We start from the raw sequence: 20,516 nt of genomic DNA on the forward strand, positions 1-20,516 counted from the left end.
CCATGGCTCACGGGCCCAGCCGCTCCGCGGCATGTGGGATCCTCCCGGACCGGGGCACGAACCCGCGTCCCCTGCATCGGCAGGTGGACTCTCAACCACTGCGCCACCAGGGAAGCCCCGGAAACGTCATTTTTAAAGTACAAGAGACAGAATGAGAATGTTCCAAAGCCTATTTACTGTAATGTTTCAAAAAATTTCATTTGAATAAACTTACACTAGTTCTTTTACTTTCAATAATAAATTATAGCTCATTTCACAGCTGTATCCCATACAGTAGTCCACACTGAATATATCATAGCTTAGCTGCCTAGAGACAAATATAATGATGCTGGCAGGTTTTCACTTCGTCTCTTTCTGGGAAGAAAAGAAAAGGAAAACTACAGCTGGAATGCAAGTCTCCCTGTACAGCACACTGCAAGTCAGCATTTCCTATTGTCAATAATATCCCTATTCAAGAAATTACATCAGTTAATATACTTGGAAAATGATTCCCTGAAATTAAAGGTGGAGTACAAGATTGTACCAAAGCACAACACAGATGGTCAGACCAATTTTTTTCAGTGTAATACTTTATTTTCTATTGTATCAGACTAAGGCCAACAAAAATGAAGTTAAATTTAAAGGCAGATCTTTACTCCTTAAGGAAAAAATACAAACTGTGATACTTTTATAATAGGACATTATATTGATAGTTTACATAATACAAACCAAATCACTAATGTATCTATAATGCTTGGTTTCCTTAAGCTACAAGGAACCACAGAATGGGTGGAAAGTAATGGGAAAGAAGGGATAGCAAGAGCCTAGGAGTAAAGAAAACTTTAAAGAGAGAGTGAAAGAAGCTTGAGACTACTTAGGAGAGGTAAAGGAGATTATGTGTAAGTGCGTGCGCGCCTGTGTGTGTGTGTGTGTGTGTGTGTGTGTGTGTGTGTATGTGTGTGTGACAGAGAGAGTTCTGTGGGGTATTTGGGGAGAAGTAAAGAAGATTTGGGATGTTTCATTGTATGGTGTTCAGGATAAACTCCTGTGTGACGCTGTCAACAAAATCTACAGTTTAAATCCATATAACACTCTAAAAAAAAAAGAGGAATAAAAAAGGGTAACATCAATATACTGAAACTAAAAATTGAGTTATGACTTGAAGCAGTAGTTCATACTTTTCAATGTTAAGATTCACTGCATCACGGAACAATATGAGAATATGCTTACATTTGATTACAGGGCAATGAATTGTTTAGAAAAAACATGTCATTATTTTATATCACAAAAACTGAAAACTATGAGGGTAAAGGTTGAGATCTCAAGGACATTGTCAAATGCTCAATCAAGATACCAAATAGTCAAAATAGTTACTAAAATACAAATCTGTAATCATTTATTGTATCTCCCTATGCTTGTTTTAAAGTGTTAAAACTAAATTTCTGTTATTGCCTAGTAATTATACCATATAATGCTAATTTAGATATTTGAAGCTTACTCTTCACAAAACCCAAGAATATTTTCCCTATCACCTCTTCAATTAAAATATTAGGCATATATTTTAAAGTGTTTTGTATAAAATTTTTATTTTTGTGTATGTCATAGCATAAAAGACAATAAGATATTTGTCCTGGCTGCTAGTGTTATACTAAGAGTGTGGCCTGGGTCAAATTACTTGACCTCAAGTACCTTGGTTTACTCTTTCAATAAAAGAGAAGGGCATTACTTCTTGCCCTACATTAATGAAGAAACTGTGAGAATTCAGTAAAAGAACACATGAGTATGAGTGCTTAGAGAATTGTAGACTACCATGAAAATACAAGCAGGTATTGTTATTACATATACTAAGTTGTAGAAACTAAATGGGCAACTTCTAAAATGCATTTAACATTTAAATTTTTCATTAGTTTCATGCAGGTTTTTCTATGCACTTTAAATACATGTGATTAAGTAATCCACTCATTCTTTAAGTCATCACACCTCTCCCATCCCAACTACTCTTTTTCTTTACTGAAGTTTCACTATATGATCAGATTAAAAACCCAAAAGAAGCTTCTTCTAGGCATCCTATCAAGTGTATTCAAGATTTTCCTCCTAAATGTGCTTTTATTCTTATGAAATAGTTTCCCTACAGCACTTCCCTATATTTCACAACTACTTAACCTTCTAATTACACAAGATATTTTTATTGGAATTTTAATGTATTTTCTCAAATGATAATTATATCATAATTGAAGTTCCCGGAAAACACAATATATATTGTGCTGTGCTGAGTTCAAAAAAATATGGTTCGAACAGTCTGGCAGTTCCTCAGATGATTAAACGTAGTTCTCATAAGACCCAGCTATTCAACTCCTAAGTATATATTCAAGAGAAATGGAAATACATGTCCACATCAAAACCTGTAGATGAATGTTCATAGCATTATAGCCTAAAAGTGGATACAACCCAAATATCTATCAACTGATGAATGGATTTTTAAAATGTGCTATATCCATACAAATGGAATATTTTTCAGCATAAAAAGAAATGAAGTACTGCTACATGCTATAACATGAATGAACCATGAAAATATGCTAAGTAAAAGAACCCAGTCTCAGAAGACCACATAAGGCATGATTCTATTTATATGAAGTGTCCAGAATAGGCAAATCTATAGAGATGGAAAGTAGACTAGTACTTGCCTAGGGCTGGGCCTGACAGAAAAGCATGGAGTTTGAGAGCAATGGCTAAGGGGTACAGGGTTTCTTTTTGGAGTAATGAAAATGTTCTAAACTGATTGTAGTGATGGATACACAACTCCGTGAATATACTGAATTGTACACATTAAAAGGGTGAATTGCATGGTATCTGAATTATGTCCAATAAAGCTGTTAAAAATGGCTGTGACAGCAATTCTAATACTCAGCATATGTCCAGTAAAGGTGATTCATCTTGCCTATAATGACACAGTATGAGAATCACTCTTTCTTCTGTTTTTCATATCTTTCATTAAATAATCAAATTGATTCAGCTTGTGGATGATTCTATCAAGAGAGAAAACTACTTTGAGAAGAATGATCTTGAAAGCTCTGAAAACTTTCATCACGATTTGGGACATCATGATGCCCATGTTGCTGCAGCGCTTGATCAACCACGGTTCAAAGACCACCATGTCTGCTCTATAATATTTATTCTCTTCCTGTGGAATTTTCACAGCTGAAGCAGTTCAAAGCCAGTTCTCATATAAAACAAGCCAAGGGAACTGAGGAAGTTATATTAAACTTTGCAGTAAGAGACAGGGTAAGAAATGTATCTCAGCGGCACTCAAAGCTTTCCTTATGAATTATGTGATTCCATAAATCCAAATCCAGTCTGATGACTCTCCCATTAGTGGTGTGTAGTCACCACTGCAAACTGTCAGAAGAAGCTGTTTTAGAGAGTGATTGAACCCTATGATCTTCACTGCATTTCTGTGATTATTCACACCAGCTCAAGGCAGCAGATACCTTGCTCCAACTAGCTCCTCTCATTCCACAGGGCCTGTTAACTAATGAGAACAAATGAAGCACAGCATTAATGTGGAGGGAAATACTGACGCTGGCTGGAAGTGGGACTGTTCAGATACTTTGATTCTGGAGTTTCATATATTCTCATGTAAGTCATCCTCTCAAACTCAAAAAAGTATTTTTTAATTATCTTTTCCATCCTATATTTAAGCTTCAGATTTTTAAAGATCTGATATGATGGTCAAGCAAAGGCTGTGAACTACTTCCCCATAATCCAACTCTGGCTCACTAGACACTGTATTTGGCCGACAATGTTGTCCCTTATGAGAGTTTTTTTTTAATGGAACCCCATCTCTGAATTATGGCAAATAACAGGCCCTCAGCAGGGTGAGGAGTGGCATAGCTTCTTTAATTAACCAAGTCCCCATAGAGAAGAGTGAGTTCAACCAGCCTTTACACTATGGCTGATCCACTTTACTCATTTATATTCTCTGTCACTGACCCCACCAGAGAAATAGTACACAGATTTCAGATTTACTCATTTCAACATTGGTCTAATCAAAAGTGTAGAGTAGGGCTTCCCTGGTGGCGCAGTGGTTGAGAATCTGCCTGCTAATGCAGGGGACACGGGTTCGAGCCCTGGTCCAGGAGGATCCCACGTGCCGCGGAGCAACTAGGCCCATGGGCCGCAACTACTGAGCCTGCGCGTCTGGAACCTGTGCTCCGCAACAAGAGATGCCGCGATAGTGAGAGGCCTGCGCACCGCGATGAAGAGGGGCCCCCGCTTGCCACAACTGGAGAAAGCCCTCGCACAGAAACGAAGACCCAACACAGCAAAAATTAATTAATTAATTAATAAAACTCATACCCCCAACATCTTCTTGAAAAAAAAAAAAAGTGCAGAGGAAAAAATATTAAATCACCCTTATATATAAACCAGAAAGGATCTCCACTCTTGAAGTAACAGTGTTTAATCTGCATTACTTAAAGACAGCATTGCTCATAGAAAGTTTGCAAGGCGAACAGTTTACTTAACGGTTTACCTATACAATCAACAATCTTCTAAAATTCATAAATTCACATACGGCTTAATATTTGCAAATATATTCTTTTATTCTTAGTAATATTTTATCTATCCAAATAGAGTTAGGCTCCTAGATTCCATAAGTCAAACAATAGCTAACAAAGGCTAAGCTCCATATGATGGCCTGCTCACTCTTTAGCTCACACACGCCCTTCTCCAGACACACCCAACTCACTCCCTGCTTGCTCCTCATACCTCAGAACTTCTTGCTGCCCCTGGACACGCATGTCATTTAATGTCTTCACAACTGTTCCTCTTTGCCTGGAATTCTGTCTCTTTAGAGCCTTTGTCCCTTTTGTAAACGGTTTATTTTTCAAACTTGTGTATTATGAAATTTTCCCTTCCCCGTCTCCTTCTGCAAGATAATAACCCCCTTCTCATTCTACATCTATCTATATAGGCTTCTGTTTTTGTAATAAGTTCACTAACCAATAATTACTTATTTACCCATGATAGGGAACTTCAGAAGGGATGGGTCCATGTGCTGGTTATGTTTGCCCCCCAGCACCTAGTTTGGCATAAAACAGGCATAAAGGGGGCTTCCCTGGTGGCGCACAGGTTGAAAGTCCGCCTGCCGATGCAGGGGACACGGGTTTGTGCCCCGGTCCGGGAAGATCCCACATGCCGCGGAGTGGGTGGGCCCGTGAGGCGGAAGATCCCACATGCCGCGGAGTGGCTGGGCCCGTGAGGCATGGCCGCTGAGCTCCGCGTCCGGAGCCTGTGCTCCGCAACGGGAGAGGCCACAACAGTGATCGATACAAATTGATGAAGAAAAAGGTTACCCAATTTTTTTTTTTTTTTTTTTTTTTTTTTTTTTTTACTGTGACTGGAGTCCCTGAAGTTGTGTGATGTAGTGGCTCTGAGTAAACTATATTTCCCATAGAAAAAAATACATTAGATATAACGTATATATTATATACACACACATACAGAATGAAACCATATTTAATCCACATCATTCCACCTGGGTCTGTTATCTGTACTGCCTTAATGATATCACAATCAATGTAAACTATTTACAAGTAATATTTTCTATAAATGATGTTCTTGGACATGCTGGCAGGCAGTGCTATTAGAAGAGAAGTACTTCTTGGAAATTTGTGCAGGGACTGCAGTTTGAAGACTGTTCAGGCACCAGAGGAGCAAACACAGAAAGATGGTTAGACATAAAAAGGATCTGAAAATAAAAGCTATAATTTAGTGGGAGGTAATGCAAGGACTTGTATAATAAGATCTTTTATATGACTAGGCTCTTGATGAATGCTGTATTGGCACAAAATTTTCTAAAATAAAATTTTAACATAAATTTTGTATAATTAATATTTTAGTGAAAAGTATTAGTAATTGCACACATTTTTTAAACTCACCTCTATAAATACCAGATGTAAAACACATGTGAGGAGGTATAAAAATTTCCACAATACCAGATAAATTGTGAAGTTCTGCGTAGTCATTTAACCATAAATAACTGTGCTATTTGCATGTGCATGTATGTTGTATGCATTTATGTATCTAGGTATGTATGCATGTATATGTATGCTTGTAATGGTGTCTTATACTGTTATTGTAATTCTACCATAATTTTATAAATGCTAGAAAATTTTAGAGAATATACAGATAAACGAGTTGTAATGGGCTTAAAAATGTTGAATAATCACCTCTCCTCCAAGTTGAGAAACATTTTAATTTCCTTCAAAAGACTCTGAACCTCATATATTGAGGTGTGTAAGTAGGATATTTATATATGAGATGTGCATGTACATATACAGAGCATATACATGACATGTGCACGTTCATTTACATACAGAGGTAGGGAGGGGGAGAGAGAAATAGAAAACATACTATAGGAGAAGAAAGAGGACTTTGAGGGAGGAAGCCTCAGCATTCACTGTACATTCCCTACACCCTTTCACTCAGCGTCACAGACCAGGAAAGTCTTGCCAAGAACATTCTTAGGTATTTCCACACAAAGGAATTTTGGAACACATCGTCCCACTTAAAGAGTCACACCTCCAGCATTCCTTGCGTGGCAAAGATATGCACCATCACCAGTAAAAATGAAACACTAAGGCAGAATGTCTCTGTTTTAAAACTACTTTGAACAACTCCGCAAACAGCAAAGCTAAGGGCTTTGCCACTACACTGGTGGCTCTGACAGCAGGTAGAAAGCAGAGCAACATCAGTTGCAGAGAAGCTTGAGATGCAAATGCAGATCCAAGAAGAAAGAAGATTCAAAATGAAGGAAAGGATCCAGATAGATCCAGGAAACAAACTCCATCCCAGAAAGGAGGCACTCACAGCTCACACCAGGATCACACCAAGTAAGAGAGAACATTTACGAGCACTGATGTGGGCCAGGCATCGTCTAAGTACTTTACAGGTTTCTCTCAACTTATCTTTAAAATAACCTGAAGAGGTAGATACTAACATCATACCTATGGTATGTCTAAGGAACATGAGACACAGAGAGATTAGAGATCACATGCTTAAAAAATTATAAAATTAGGTCAAGATTCATGTTTGGCTCAAAAGTCTCTTCTTGAACATCGCCTTTTATTTATTACATACACATGCAAATGCACACAAATATATATTTATTTAACTCCTGAGCAATTGGTGTCTCTTTCATTTCAAGCTATAGGTTCAGTTCTCTGCAAGCACTCTCACTGTGAAGGGGAAGTACCTGAATACAGTGGGTCCCACTGACATTTACAGTTGCACTCTCTGATTTTGGTAGAGAAAACAAAAAATAATCTTTAAATATGGAACCCAAAGAGGCACTATTTGTGCTCTGATGCCATTCTCTAGCAGGCACATTATAGAACATACTTGCAAACATATCCATCTACAATACTCAGAATATTCTATTACTGCTATAATAATCCAAGGGATAACTTTTTTTTTTTTTTTAATTTTTTTTTAATTTTTTTTTTCAAGGGATAACTTTTTATCCAGACTGTGTGGCACAATTAGAAAGCCTTGCATTGGCCATATACCATAAGTTAAATTACTGCAGCCACATAACCATGCCTGTGCCTGATACATTTGCTTGGGAAAACTAATTTTCTATCAAGCTCTCTCAATAGAGCAACATCGTGTGCTATATTTCTACCCCCATGCACACAAACGATCCACTTCTAAGTCATTGTCTTACTACCCCCATTTTGGAGGTACTCAGCACTTTGTGTTCATAGGAAGTTCTGTGGGAGCAATCTGAATAGCAGGCTGCCTTGACAACTTGGTTCCCAGGCCAATTTACCAGAGGTTCAGGACAGTGGACCTCCACTGTTTCCCAGAAGTTCAGAAGGATATTGCACCTTGACTTTCTGCCAGCCCATGGCTTCCTCCATGCAAGAACAAGGAAAAGTGAATATGTAGCTATGTACGTGATTTATTAACCAGACCAGAGTCAGCTAGAGATACAGCACATTCATAGTGTACTCGAAAATCTCACAAGCTTGCAGGTCCAATTTAACCTTTACTATATCAGGCCATTTTCTTCTCTTTCAAGGTATTGTTCATCAGTTCCAAACTCTCTCCCAAGGTTTTTCCCTCAAGGTAGAACAAACAAGACCAAGTGTACACCCATCTCCAAATCTCCATTTATTCTTTATTTAATTCCCATGTGTGTTTTCTCTTTATATAAACAATTGTGCTTAGTGTGGGTCACATCATCAGAGCAACATGAGGTGGAGTATGTGCAGCACAGGCTGAATAGAGACTTTGAACTCTGTCACAAAAGAGTTCTACTGGCTCTTACTACTCTTATTTATATGATGAAAAGGATGCAGATCCCTTACCAGAGAAGGCATACAGATGACGACAAATAAGCAAATGAAAAGACGATGCTCAACATCGTATGTCACTAGGAAATAGCAAATTAAAACAACAAAATAAAACTGCATGCCTATTAAAACAGCTAAAATTCAAAACACGACAACACTAGCAAGGATGTAGAGCTATAGGAATTTTCACTCATTGCTGGCAGGAATGCAAAATGGTACAGTCTGGAAGACGGTTCGGCAGTTCCTTACAAACTAAACATACTCTTACCATATGATCCAGCAATCACACTCCTTGGCATTTACCCAAAAGAGCTGAAAACACAGGTCCACACAAAAACCTGCACATGAATGTTTATAGCAGCTTTATTCACAATTGCCAAAACTTGGAAGCAACCAAGATGTCCTTCAATAGGTAAATGGATAAACTGTGCTACATTCATGCAATGGAATATTATTCAGTGATAAAATAAATGAGCTATCAAGCCATGAAAATACACGGAGGAACTTAAGCTATCAAGCCATGAAAATACATGGAGCACATTACTGAGTGAGAACGAAGCCAATGTGAAAAGGCTACATACTGTATGATTCCAACTGTATGACATTCTCAAAAAAGTACAAGTATGGAGACAGTAAAAAGATTAGTGGTTACCAGAGATTTGGGGGGAGAAAGGGAGAGATGTAGGGATGAACAGATGAAGCACAGAGGATTTTTAGGGCAGTGAAACTGCTTTGTATGGTACTGTAATGGTCGACACATGTATTGGTGGATATATGTCACTATGTATTTGTCCAAAACCACCCAATGTACATTAGAGTGAACGCTAATATAAACTGAACCTTAATATGAACTACAGACTTTAATTAATAACAATGTATCAATATTGGCTCATCAGTTGTAATAAATGTACCACACTAATGTAAGATGTTAATAATAGGGAGAACTGGGGAGAGAATGAGGCGGTACATGGGAACTCTGTACTTTTTGCTTAATTTCTTAAAAACCTAAAATTGCTCAAAAATAAAGCCTATTAAAAATAATTTTCAAAGGAATGCAGATGAGTTGCCTGTTTTTTTCTCTCCTTGTTTTGTTGCTCTCTCTTATAATGTCTTTCTTTCTTCTCTTACTTTCTGTTCGAGTTTTAGCAGTCATGCATAGCTTCTCCTGAATTTACTGATGTCACTCTATGTGGACCATCTCTCTCTGATGGCTCCTGGAACAAGAGCCCCTCTGAACTTTCTATTACATGTGCCATTTGAAAATTATTGTCCTTATAAAGGAGTGTATTTGTGATTTTTCCCCATCTGCCCCTATTTCACTTCTTTTCTCATAGTATAACTTTGATACAATAATACAGAATCAGTAAAAATGATACCCCAAATATTATGATTTCACATGGTAAACTATGCAGAACACCAGTTAGCTCACTAGTTCTTCTGGAAGATGAGAGGACATCCTTTTGGTTAGGTCCAATGACATAGGAAGCAATAGATTACTTTTGGCATCAACTGTTTTAAGAACTACCAGGTTTCCCCCACTCTTTCCTTATTGGGTTGTTTTTAATTGTTGTATCTCTTCCTCCAAATAGAAGTACTTTTCTTGCTGCTTCGGTAGCTAGGGATTAAATGCAAATGCCTGTATTTTTTCAACATTTTAATGCATTCTAAAGTGTCAAGTGTAAAGTTCTGATGAAGGAAATCAGAAAAAATCTCTATCTTATGACTCACTGGAACCTCTAACTCACACTCTATGATGTTCCTGTGATAGGAAAGATATATTTTCCTGGATGCCACTTCCCCAGTGCTTCTGTCATTAAGGGCCACTCTAATGTGCCTTCATATTAGGAAGCCTAGAGGCTTCCACTCTCCCCTTCCCAGAGAGATCCACTGTCCAGTGTCACCATTCGAACTTAAATCAGAGGCTAAGAGGCTTCATTTCCTCCTAAAAGGATCCAAAGCATATCACACTTCTCCAATAACCTAATCAGAATGTCAGCATCTCATCCCACCACCAGTTCTTTATATAACAATAAAAGGTAGGAAAAGACCTGGGTATGTGTTGCTCTACAGCACTCTTAATGCCAGTCCTGACTGGGGCCTTCATTATTTTGCAAACCAGACAGGTACCTATAATTTGCATAAGGAGTGATCCGTGTTACCACAGTCCATTGAGCTATTAAAGCTTCATAAAACCTGAGCATTTGACTTTTTGGACCAAATAACCAATAAGCTCTTAATGAATTCTGAGCACTAACTGTGCTATGTATGCTAAGAAAGAAGGGTAGGAAAATAAGACATAAACTGTAGTTTGTTTGTTTATTTATTTATGTAAATAATCACCTAAGATGTTAAACAAACTATAAACCACAAACAATTCTACTGTGAAAATATTTAATTTGGAAGGCACTGGTGACAATGTTAACTGCAAGAATGTGAAATTTCAGATTCCCGAGAAATCCCGAGACACTAAACAAAATGAAGTACAAAAATATCTATTTATATAATTCACCCTGAATCTGTGCTCAAAATATTCTGATGGTCTTTGATCCATGCTGTCTACATATAAGTGCCAAACTTATAAGAAAAGACAAGCCTACAGTAAAATAACATCTCTTCCTAGACTTGTTTTATTTGTTTGTCCTGGTGTCCCCTAGTTGGAGAAAACAGATAAGTGTGTTGGATCATTAAAATTCCGTCAAGATATGTCATTTTTAGGAGAGGAAAAGGTAAAGAATGGGAAGAGAACCAATTTTTTTTAATGTTTACTATATTTAGGGTACTGTGCTAGACCCTTTCTATTTACTACCTGTTAAAACTTCACAAATACCCTCTCACTTCAGAACTTCTGTCACCAGTCTAAGGTGTGAAAACAAAATCAGAGAGTTTAAGTAACTTGACTAGTCAGGTAGAGGCAAGATTAAATAGTGATCCCCAAGTCCATGCTCTTTCCATGCCACAATGCTGCCTCCCTTATAACTTGTGGGAATATCTAGCCCTGTAACTAGATCAATTTGTAATTTCTAGTGCATTTACAAGAAAAGATGCTTCAGAGGAAGCTAAAGTCACTAGCCTTGTTCCAGGTCATAAAATTAAGTAACCATTCTATTATATAAGAGAATAATAGCAATAATATAACCTACCATTTATTGAAGTCCTAATACGTATCAAGCACTCTACTAATATATACATGTTACCATGTTTAATCCTCAGAAAACCCCTATAGAATACATAATATTTATCCATACTGGAGATGAAAGAAAAAGATTCAGGGAGATGAAATAATTTCATAGGTCCCATGGATAAAATATTTCAATCCATGTTGTTCCAGATTAATTGACATTGATGCCCATGCTCTGTCCATCCCTATCTCTGCTCCATCTCTATTCTTCATTTAATGAGCAAACTGTGTCACGTTCCAAATTAAGACAAATTGCAAGCACAACTGAAATGCAAAACGCTTTTTTTAAGGATAATGCCACCCTTATGTTACTACTACCTGGTACAACACGCCTCTCTCCTTTGTTATTTAATGAATGGCAGGATTAGGATGGATATTTTTCCATGTACATTGCAGAATATTTTATATTAGTATAAGTACATGAAAGAAAAAGAAAACACTTGTTTTTATTTTAAACTGAGGAAACAAAGTATTATTTTATGTGCAATTAACTATGTAAAGGACACAGTGACTGCCACTAATAGCACTGTCTTGCAATGCATGAACCCCGGTCAAAAGTGTTTAATGTGAGAAGTAATTTTCTTAAGACAAAACTCAACTGTAAATACCCTCATCACCTGATGCTGAAAAAATGGCTACTGTGTATCTTTCTTGGATTTTTTTGTAATTTCTTTATTATAAAAATTAATTCAACTACTTCATTAAGACCTTTTGAAAATATATCTCTATGGCATAAGTTGATAAAAGTTGGTTGTAGTCACTGTCTTCTGTCTGACTCATGTTTCCATCACATTTTGTTCAATGCACTTCATTTGGAATTGCTAGGTGAATATAATTAGTCAAAATTATTATTGAAACAATTCCATATTCAAGAACATTAAAAAGTGAAAAACTGTCTAACACTCACCAGTAACAGTAATTATTCATCTTCCAATAATATAAGTGCTTTAACTCTGCATGTATGAAATATGTTTTTCAAGTATTCAAACAAAGTTACCTTTCCAATGACTGTGGCACAAAACTGTTGAAACATTAACTTTTATATTTTAATATCTTATATTTTGGTTTTTTCTCTGTTGAAAAACAACAGTGTAGTAGAGAGACTTAAATACCACTTGCTTATTCACTTTAGCAATACTATAACTTCTCCACTATCTGGTTTATTATTCAACCAAGTTTCTAGCTCTATCACTCTACTGAAAATGTCTTTTCCCAAAACAGTGTTAATTATCTTACCAGTTCCTCCTCTTACTTGATCTTTTCTGAAATATTTCATAACCCCTTTCCAGACTCTTGGAAATGTTTTATACTTTTTGCCCCCATCCCCTTCATAAGATATCTTCTTCATTTAGCACTACTGGCATTTTCTCTGGACCTGTTCTGACCATACTTTCTCAGGCTCTTTCACTAGTTTCTCTCCCATAGTGACTCTTAAACCTCAATATTCTCTGTGAAGTATTCTGGCCCCTCTTTTCAATATTTTTGTTGTTTTAATGATCCCTCCCACTACCATGCCTTGAAATATTATATATGTATTGAGTTCCAAGCCTATACCTTCAGCCTAACACTTTCTCCTAAACTTCCGACCCATTCACTAATTCCTCTATTAGCTGACTGAATTACTGCTACCTCAAGTTCAGTATATCTGATACTGAGAATTAAACTGATATTCTTTCTTCCCCAACCACAAGAAAACTGTTCTTCCTTCTTTCATATCCTCTGTCTCAATCAACTAACTGTGTGCAGACATGATGCAGATAGCATTAGTTCCACCTCTCCTTGGCAGACACTGTGTCCCCTGCACTCCAAACCTGAGCTAACACTTCTGTCATGTGCCCCCAGCCCTCCTCTACTCATCCTTCACTATAAGTGGTTTGTTCCCCTTTGTCTCTCAGTCCCTCTCCTCACTGACCTCCCAGCCTCTTAATTTACCTTTCTCCCTTCTGGGTGAAGAATATGTCGATCCTCTACTCTAAGGTTATAATGGCTTCCACCTGCTTATATGTTACACTCTAACATCTTTACCATAGTTTGAAGGTTTTCTTACAATCTGGCCCAACTCACCTCATTAGCACTAAATCCTTTCATTCCCACCACATATTCTGGACTTGAGCTGCAGTACTTCTAAGACCTAGGAATACTGTCATGCCTTGCATTTTTATTTTTTCTATCAGCTACACAGCTTCTCTGCTCTCACAGTGTTTTGTTCATGAGTATGGTATGCCATGTTGTAATTGTTGTGTATTGTTCAACTGTAACTTTCTTGGGGGCAGGGACAACAATACCCTAGCCAGCCTCTACCACAATGACTTCAAATAAGTCACACAGTGAGTCCTCAACAACTCTTTGTTGTGACTGACTTAATAAAACATTCATACAATATACCTTATGCATTAAACGTTCATATATATTATGTACATATATATGTATATCTACATTAATATACTATGTATGTGTATAGATGCATACATGTATGTTTATGGTGTATGTATGCGTATATGTGCACATACTTTAGGGCTGAAAAGGCCTTTAAATATCATCTTTTCTAATCAATGAATATCACAAAATAGGAAACCAAGAACTAAAGTTGTTAAATGACCTAGCTAACATTAGCTCATTAGTGACAAACACAGTGTTACAGTTCCTCTCTTAGCTCCTCATCCAGTGTACCTTTCACTACATCACTTTAATTCAATGATCTCATCAACAATGTGATTCCAAATAATCTGCTCTACCAAGACCAAGCTTATCCCACTAGAATCTTGGACTGTTTCACCTCATTTTCTCTCTCAAATCCCTGCCTGCCTCTTTATTTTCATCAAATGAGGAACACTTATGATTCTGTCATCTCTATATCTTCATTTACAGTGTATTCCTCTCCTTTGAATATTCCCTATTTCCTCCAATAACTATTCTCAGTTCCTTTATAGATATGGTAAAGTCTCCTTTCCCTCTGGAAAAAAATAAAGAGGTCATTATTTTGCTCTCCTGTTTAATTCACCATTTTTTTCACCAAGCCAAGGCTCACCATAAAAGAGATCACATTATTCTCATCATACTACCTTATATTTGTACATGCACATAACTTTGAAGTTTACAGATTACTTTCTCATCACTCACTCATTTGATCTTCATAATACTATGAATAGTCAGGAGAAGGTCCCATTTACAGGCAGCTGAATAAACTGGGGGTCAAAAGTTAAGTGACATGCCAACGTTCCTATAGCTAGCAAGAGCTGGAACTGGCACTGGAACCAAGGTCTCCATATCCTTGCTCCTGAGAGCTTTCCACTGTCTTGAACTGTTTATTGGCTTAAGTTCCCACCATGACATTTATATTGACATGTATTGGAACCTCAGATGCTGCACAGTGAATGTTGCCTAGCCTCTTCTTTGATCTGAATTACTGCTTGGCTCTTGTTACTTTAATAGTACAAATTTCAACAGGGCAAGTACTGTTTTGTCCAACACTTACTTACTTGAGAAGCTCTTACCGAGCATCTAAATAACACCATTTAATGGTAAATTATAGTTTGACTAGTGTTTGTTACGACTGAGCTTCTGAAAATTAAAACCATGGCTTCAGCTAAATTAGAGATCTTCTTTATTTTAAATTGAAAAAAATCAATTTGATTTCATCTACATCCACTAATCAACTGATCTTTAAACTGCAAGTGGTAACAAGAATGGCTAACACTAACATCCAAATGGCTTTTCTAAACGTGTGTTTATGTGTGTTATTTCATGCAAGATTCTGAGGCAAATTCTGTACTCTGGCTTTAAATAAGTTTCTATTCAATCTCCTCACTAAGTTGTTAGATAGATGCAACTTCTTTAAAAATTCAGGGTATCAGTGTAATTGTAGAATAGACTGATCTGTCTCTGCATGGGGGGCTACAGACAGCTGAAGCCGGGAAAGAGACACACTCACTGTAACTTGTTTGTGATCCCATGACCAATATATACTTTCCCTCCTGTCTACTGCATCCTTCTCGTAATGTCTAGTCATTGCCAAGAAACTCTTATTCATTCCTAGCACTAAGCAGTAAGAATAATGTTTCCCACTTTCTTCTTATAAACCCGAAGTTTCAGGTCTGCTGAAGAATTCTCAGTGTCCTTTAGAGGAGAAAGGAGCCTCAGGAGAGGCAGTGGTAATTCCTCATTTGGTATTGTTTTCCTGCCTGTCACTGCCTCACACCAGGACCTCTAGTCAGCACTTTGCTGGGAGATTCTGAGGGACAATTAGTTGCTGCTTCTGTTGGCTGGTTGAAAACAAAGCAAAAACTTTTTCAAGGCAGGAGAAGTTAAAACCTAAACATCCTAACAATTGCACACTTTAAAAATCCCTCAATTCGCTCATTAAGAATCGAGCTTCACAAGGTCTCAGTCAGCTCCCTGAAGCCCCATTTGCCTTCAACTGTCAGAACTGCCCTCACTTGGCTTGTTTCCACGTGTCCCACATAAGCTGTACCTTAAATGTAACTCTATATCCATATATATCATGGCACAGAGTGAACTGTTTGCCTAAACACAGAATAAAGACCGGAGTTAAAATGTTTGCTTGCTCTTTGCTAGAAATATATTTAAGAAAGTCCTAATAGAATGAGAACGTCGAGGTTAAAAATATTGCACGTAATTACGAAAGAGCAACGTTGGTTGCCCTCATTAACTACGGAGCTGTGAGAGAAATAGTCCAGTGACTCACTAATGCTTTTTAGTTGTTAGGTTTTTCTTTCCAAACAACATCGGCCATGACCTAATTTGCTTCCTAAGAATGGTACTTTTTTACCTTAGGGTCCCAGTACCCCCGGGTCATCAGAAGCACAGGGGTCCCTCCTGAAGCCCAGCAGTTCCGTAATGTGGACCCAGATAGGAGGATGGGAAGCAGAGGGAACTCCGTCCCACTTACCGGTCTTCCACAGATAGAGGGTGGGTGCCTCCGCCGCGCCCGGCGCCGCAGCCCCGCAGGCGCCCGGGCACAGCAGCAGCGGCAGCAGCGGCAGCAGGACGGCCGGGCGCGGGCCCGCAGCGTCGGGGCTCCGGGACGCCGTGCGCCTCGCTTGCAGCCCCATGCCGCCCGCAGCCGCTCCAGGGTCCAGGTCCGGGACGCGGTTGGCAGGGAATGTTCCTTCGCCCTCGGAATGTCTTCCCTAGTACAGAACGCAAAGCTCTCCCCGCTATTGTTCTTGTCAGATGAAAAGGAGGGAAAGCGCGTTTAACACCAGGGAACAATAGCTTCTGCGGTGGCCGTGGCTGCCGCCGCCACCGCCGCTGGCGGGGATGCTGCTGCCGCTGCCATTCCGCGCAGAGTGGCAGGTCCTAGAGGCGAGGGAGGCAGCCGTCCGCAGGGGGCCCCAGCTGACGGAGCAGGTCCCGAGGTCCGGGAGGCAGCGCAGCCCCCGCCGCTGCCAGCTGGAGAGAGAGGAGGGGGGCGTGAGCCGACAGGAGCACCGAGGGAGCCGCAGGCAGGCGGAGGCGAGACAGCCAGGGCAAGAAAGGAGGCGAGCGAACGCGAGCGGGGGCACCCACAGCCAGCACACCCGCCACAGAACTCCAGTGCACATGGCGCGGTGAAATATGTTTGGACGGATACACCACTAAAAAGAATCATCACCCGACAGGCTTCCGCATGACAAATAACAGGCTCTGAAATTCATCGTCAACCAAGGAGTCAAATGCTAGATCTAGTGGCATGTTCTTCTTAGTATATATTTATTTACGCAAAGCATCAGTGTTTATCATTTATTTGTAAGCCGTGGCTTCTGAATTACTTTATGTGGGGAGCAGTATTTACGATCAGATGTGAAAAACATAGGAAAACAGCAGAGATGTTTACTTGCTGTTGAAAGGCACTTAAACTCTTTTTAAAATCTTTTCTTTTTAACTTAAAGGAATCTATTCCCAATAAAAATATGAGCAGTATTGATCTACGGTTACAAATCAAAGTACCTTGTCTTTTAACAGCCTTTAAAACTGAATTTGTATTAATAAGTATCCACAATGATATCTAATTAGATGGATAACATTTTACAAAAACTAATCATGAAATTATATTTCAGCTATGAAGTTAATAAAAGTGTTATCCCTTTATCTACGCTCTGTCAAAAATATGCTACCTTTAAGGATCCACACAGTTCTGAGTAAAATTAAAGAACAAAGTGAGTTTCCTTTATTTGTGTATCTCCGAATTAGTAAATTCTTTACTTAAAAATCCTTGACACTAATGTCTCTTAACAGTTACTGTAGAAAAATGCCTTTATAATCTATATAATCTAATGTGCTTGGGCCTTTTGTTCTTTGTGTTTTCACTTTCTTAAACCAGTAGTAATAAAGGAATGTGTGTGAAGTCAGACAATGCTTTGCCCTTTCTCTTTCTCTCTTCTCCCCAATACTAACCCTTTACTAATTCATTTCCTAGTAAAACTAAAATAATATCAAGGCATTTAGCCAATTAAAAACTGGGCAAAAAGAAAGCCAAAGAAAACTATTCACATCCGGTCAGCAATATCTGGCCAAATAAAATAAAATTGAAAAAGCAGGAAAACTACTCTATGAATTTGCTCCATCAGCACAGCCAACTCAAGAGTTTAAAATGAGGAAGCTACTGTTTCTGAAAGAGGAAACCTTCCATAAAGCTCTCTTGGGATGTCTGTCGTTTTGCAGATCATTCCAGACACAGCCCTGCTGCATGCATTAGATTAAAAGCAGGTTTTGATCAAATAATTCCCAGGTCCTGCCTATTTAAGTATTCTGACATCAGAGGAAATTAGCAATGTTGAAGGTTGCAAATTTGGTCCTTATTTACTTTCCACTCTGTTAGGCCTCTAAGAGGGAATTAACAGCACAGAGAGCCCTAGCTCTGTGAGTCTGTGATTAGGAGAGATAAACTAGCGTGGATTACTATTTCTTCACTGGTGAAAAATAGGCAACAATCAAAAGATTATAGGTTGATAAGGGATACAAAAAAGGCTGATTCCAACTTATGTATGGCTCCCTAAAGGAGCACTTGTTTCAACAGTTACACCAAAGAAGAAAATACAAAATAGGAATTGTATGGCTTCCTTGGGTCTGTCTTCTTAGGGAACACGCCGTAATACCACTCTACAATGGCAGTGTTTTCCTATCCTGTTTGTTTTTATTTCTCAGCTACTGTTAGGGTGCTAAACCTTAAAATCATCCAATTCTGGCACAGAGAGCATTTAAAATGAAGTACTCTGTTAATCAGCCCATTCTAAGCATTCTTGGGAAGTCCCAGATCAACCCAAGTAAAAACTCATTAAATAACAGAAGACAGAGAATCTAAGGAGTCAAGCTAGTAGAATTTGATGTGCAGGATAATTACTTAGCCCTTTGAAAAGCCATCAGATGCTATACCTAATAGCTTAATGTCAAAAGAAAATTTAAGATTCTGACTTTTATGTTTATCCATAGTTGTGTAATAATTACTCAACTGGTCAAGAGTTTAAACATCATAGCCACAACTTCAAGCATTATATAAAAGAACCAGGGACCATTTCACAACTAGGGTTAATGTTCTGCTGTAGTGTTTGAAGCTAGTCAACAATTGGTTTCCTTCTTTTACTTTCAATTTATACAATGCTTAAAGATCACTCCAAATAACATTACTCAGCCATAAAATCAAATGAAATAATGCCATTTGTAGCAACATGGGTGGACCTAGAGATTATCATACTAAGTGAAGTCAGACAAAGACAAATATGATACCACTTATATGTGGAATCTAAAAAAATGATACAAATGAACTTATTTATAAAACAGAAATAGACTCACAGACACAGAAAACAAACTTATGGTGACCAAAGGGGAAAGGTTGAGAGGGATAAATTAGGAATTTGGGATTAACAGATACATAATACTTTATATAAAATAGATAAACAAGGGCTGACTACACAGTAATGGGAACTGTATTCAATATCTTGTAATAACCTATATTGGAAAAGAATTTGAAAAAGAATAGATATATACATATGTGTATGACTGATTCACTTTGCTGTATACCCAAAATAGTGCAAATCAACTATACTTCAATTTAAAAGTTTTTAAAAAATTTTTAAAGAGTTAATTAAAAAAATCACTCTAGATACATACACATGTACAATTAGTAATAAAGATACCCCTGGACAAGGTTACAGAGACTAAGTCATATAAACATTTGTCTCCACCAATGCCACACATCTGTTCTATAACAATGTCATTATTTCATTTGAGGACAAAAATGTATGGGTCTCTGAGGACACAGAAATGATATATATTTTCAGATACATGTTCCTTTGTGAAAGCTATAGTGTCCAGTCAGATAAATCCTATCAATAAAACTGATAGATTACAAGAGATAGCAAGACATAGCAATCTTTGTTTTCTAGCATATGACATAAATAATACACAAATGTTTAACGACATGATGTCAAAATTTAGTCATGAGAAGTCTCAAAGATGCAGATTAAATTGACCATCTGTACAGCCTGCCATGAAGCATATCGTTCATCATTTTTCGTAAATAACTGTTCAAGTATTAATGAGCCAGGGATATATAAAAGTTTCCAAACCAATGGATGAAAAATGCAAAGCACATGTTTTTTAATATTTAGAAATAAGACAATTCTGAACCTATCACTTCTCATGTGTTGTCCTTTTATCTGTCTTTATTATTTTTGCTATCGTTTCCAAACTCCAGAGAGGGTGGGTGTGTACAGATCTACACATGTGTTACCTCTTTTATTAGAACATAAGCATATAACCATACTTGAAGACCCAAAAGACATACAGACAATGACTTGTAGGGATTAGTACCAGCATTTAAAGTCAATCATCAAAAATTCATTTACTTGACAGAGAGGGAAACTTTTAATGTCATCAGTTTTTATGAAGAAAAACAATGAGTAAATGAAAGAATACATACAAAGTTATTCACAGCTACATAGGGAAGCATCTAAAAATATCCACTTTGAAATAACAACTTAAAATAAATTTCTCTACCTAAA

At 37.8% G+C, this 20,516-nt stretch overlaps 1 protein-coding gene across 1 annotated transcript in view; it reads right to left on the bottom strand.

The window, feature by feature from the left end:
- Positions 1-16,586, bottom strand: part of THSD7A (thrombospondin type 1 domain containing 7A) — a 469,228-nt gene extending 452,642 nt beyond the window's left edge. Inside the window, exon 1 of the mRNA XM_024127055.3 lies at positions 16,424-16,586. Within this exon, the coding sequence (XP_023982823.1) occupies positions 16,424-16,586 (163 nt within the window). The remainder of the gene's footprint in view (positions 1-16,423) is intronic.
- Positions 16,587-20,516: the final 3,930 nt, after the last annotated feature.

The sequence above is a fragment of the Physeter macrocephalus genome, chromosome 5 (genome assembly GCF_002837175.3).
Source record: "Physeter macrocephalus isolate SW-GA chromosome 5, ASM283717v5, whole genome shotgun sequence".
In the NCBI taxonomy this organism is placed as follows: domain Eukaryota; kingdom Metazoa; phylum Chordata; class Mammalia; order Artiodactyla; family Physeteridae; genus Physeter; species Physeter macrocephalus.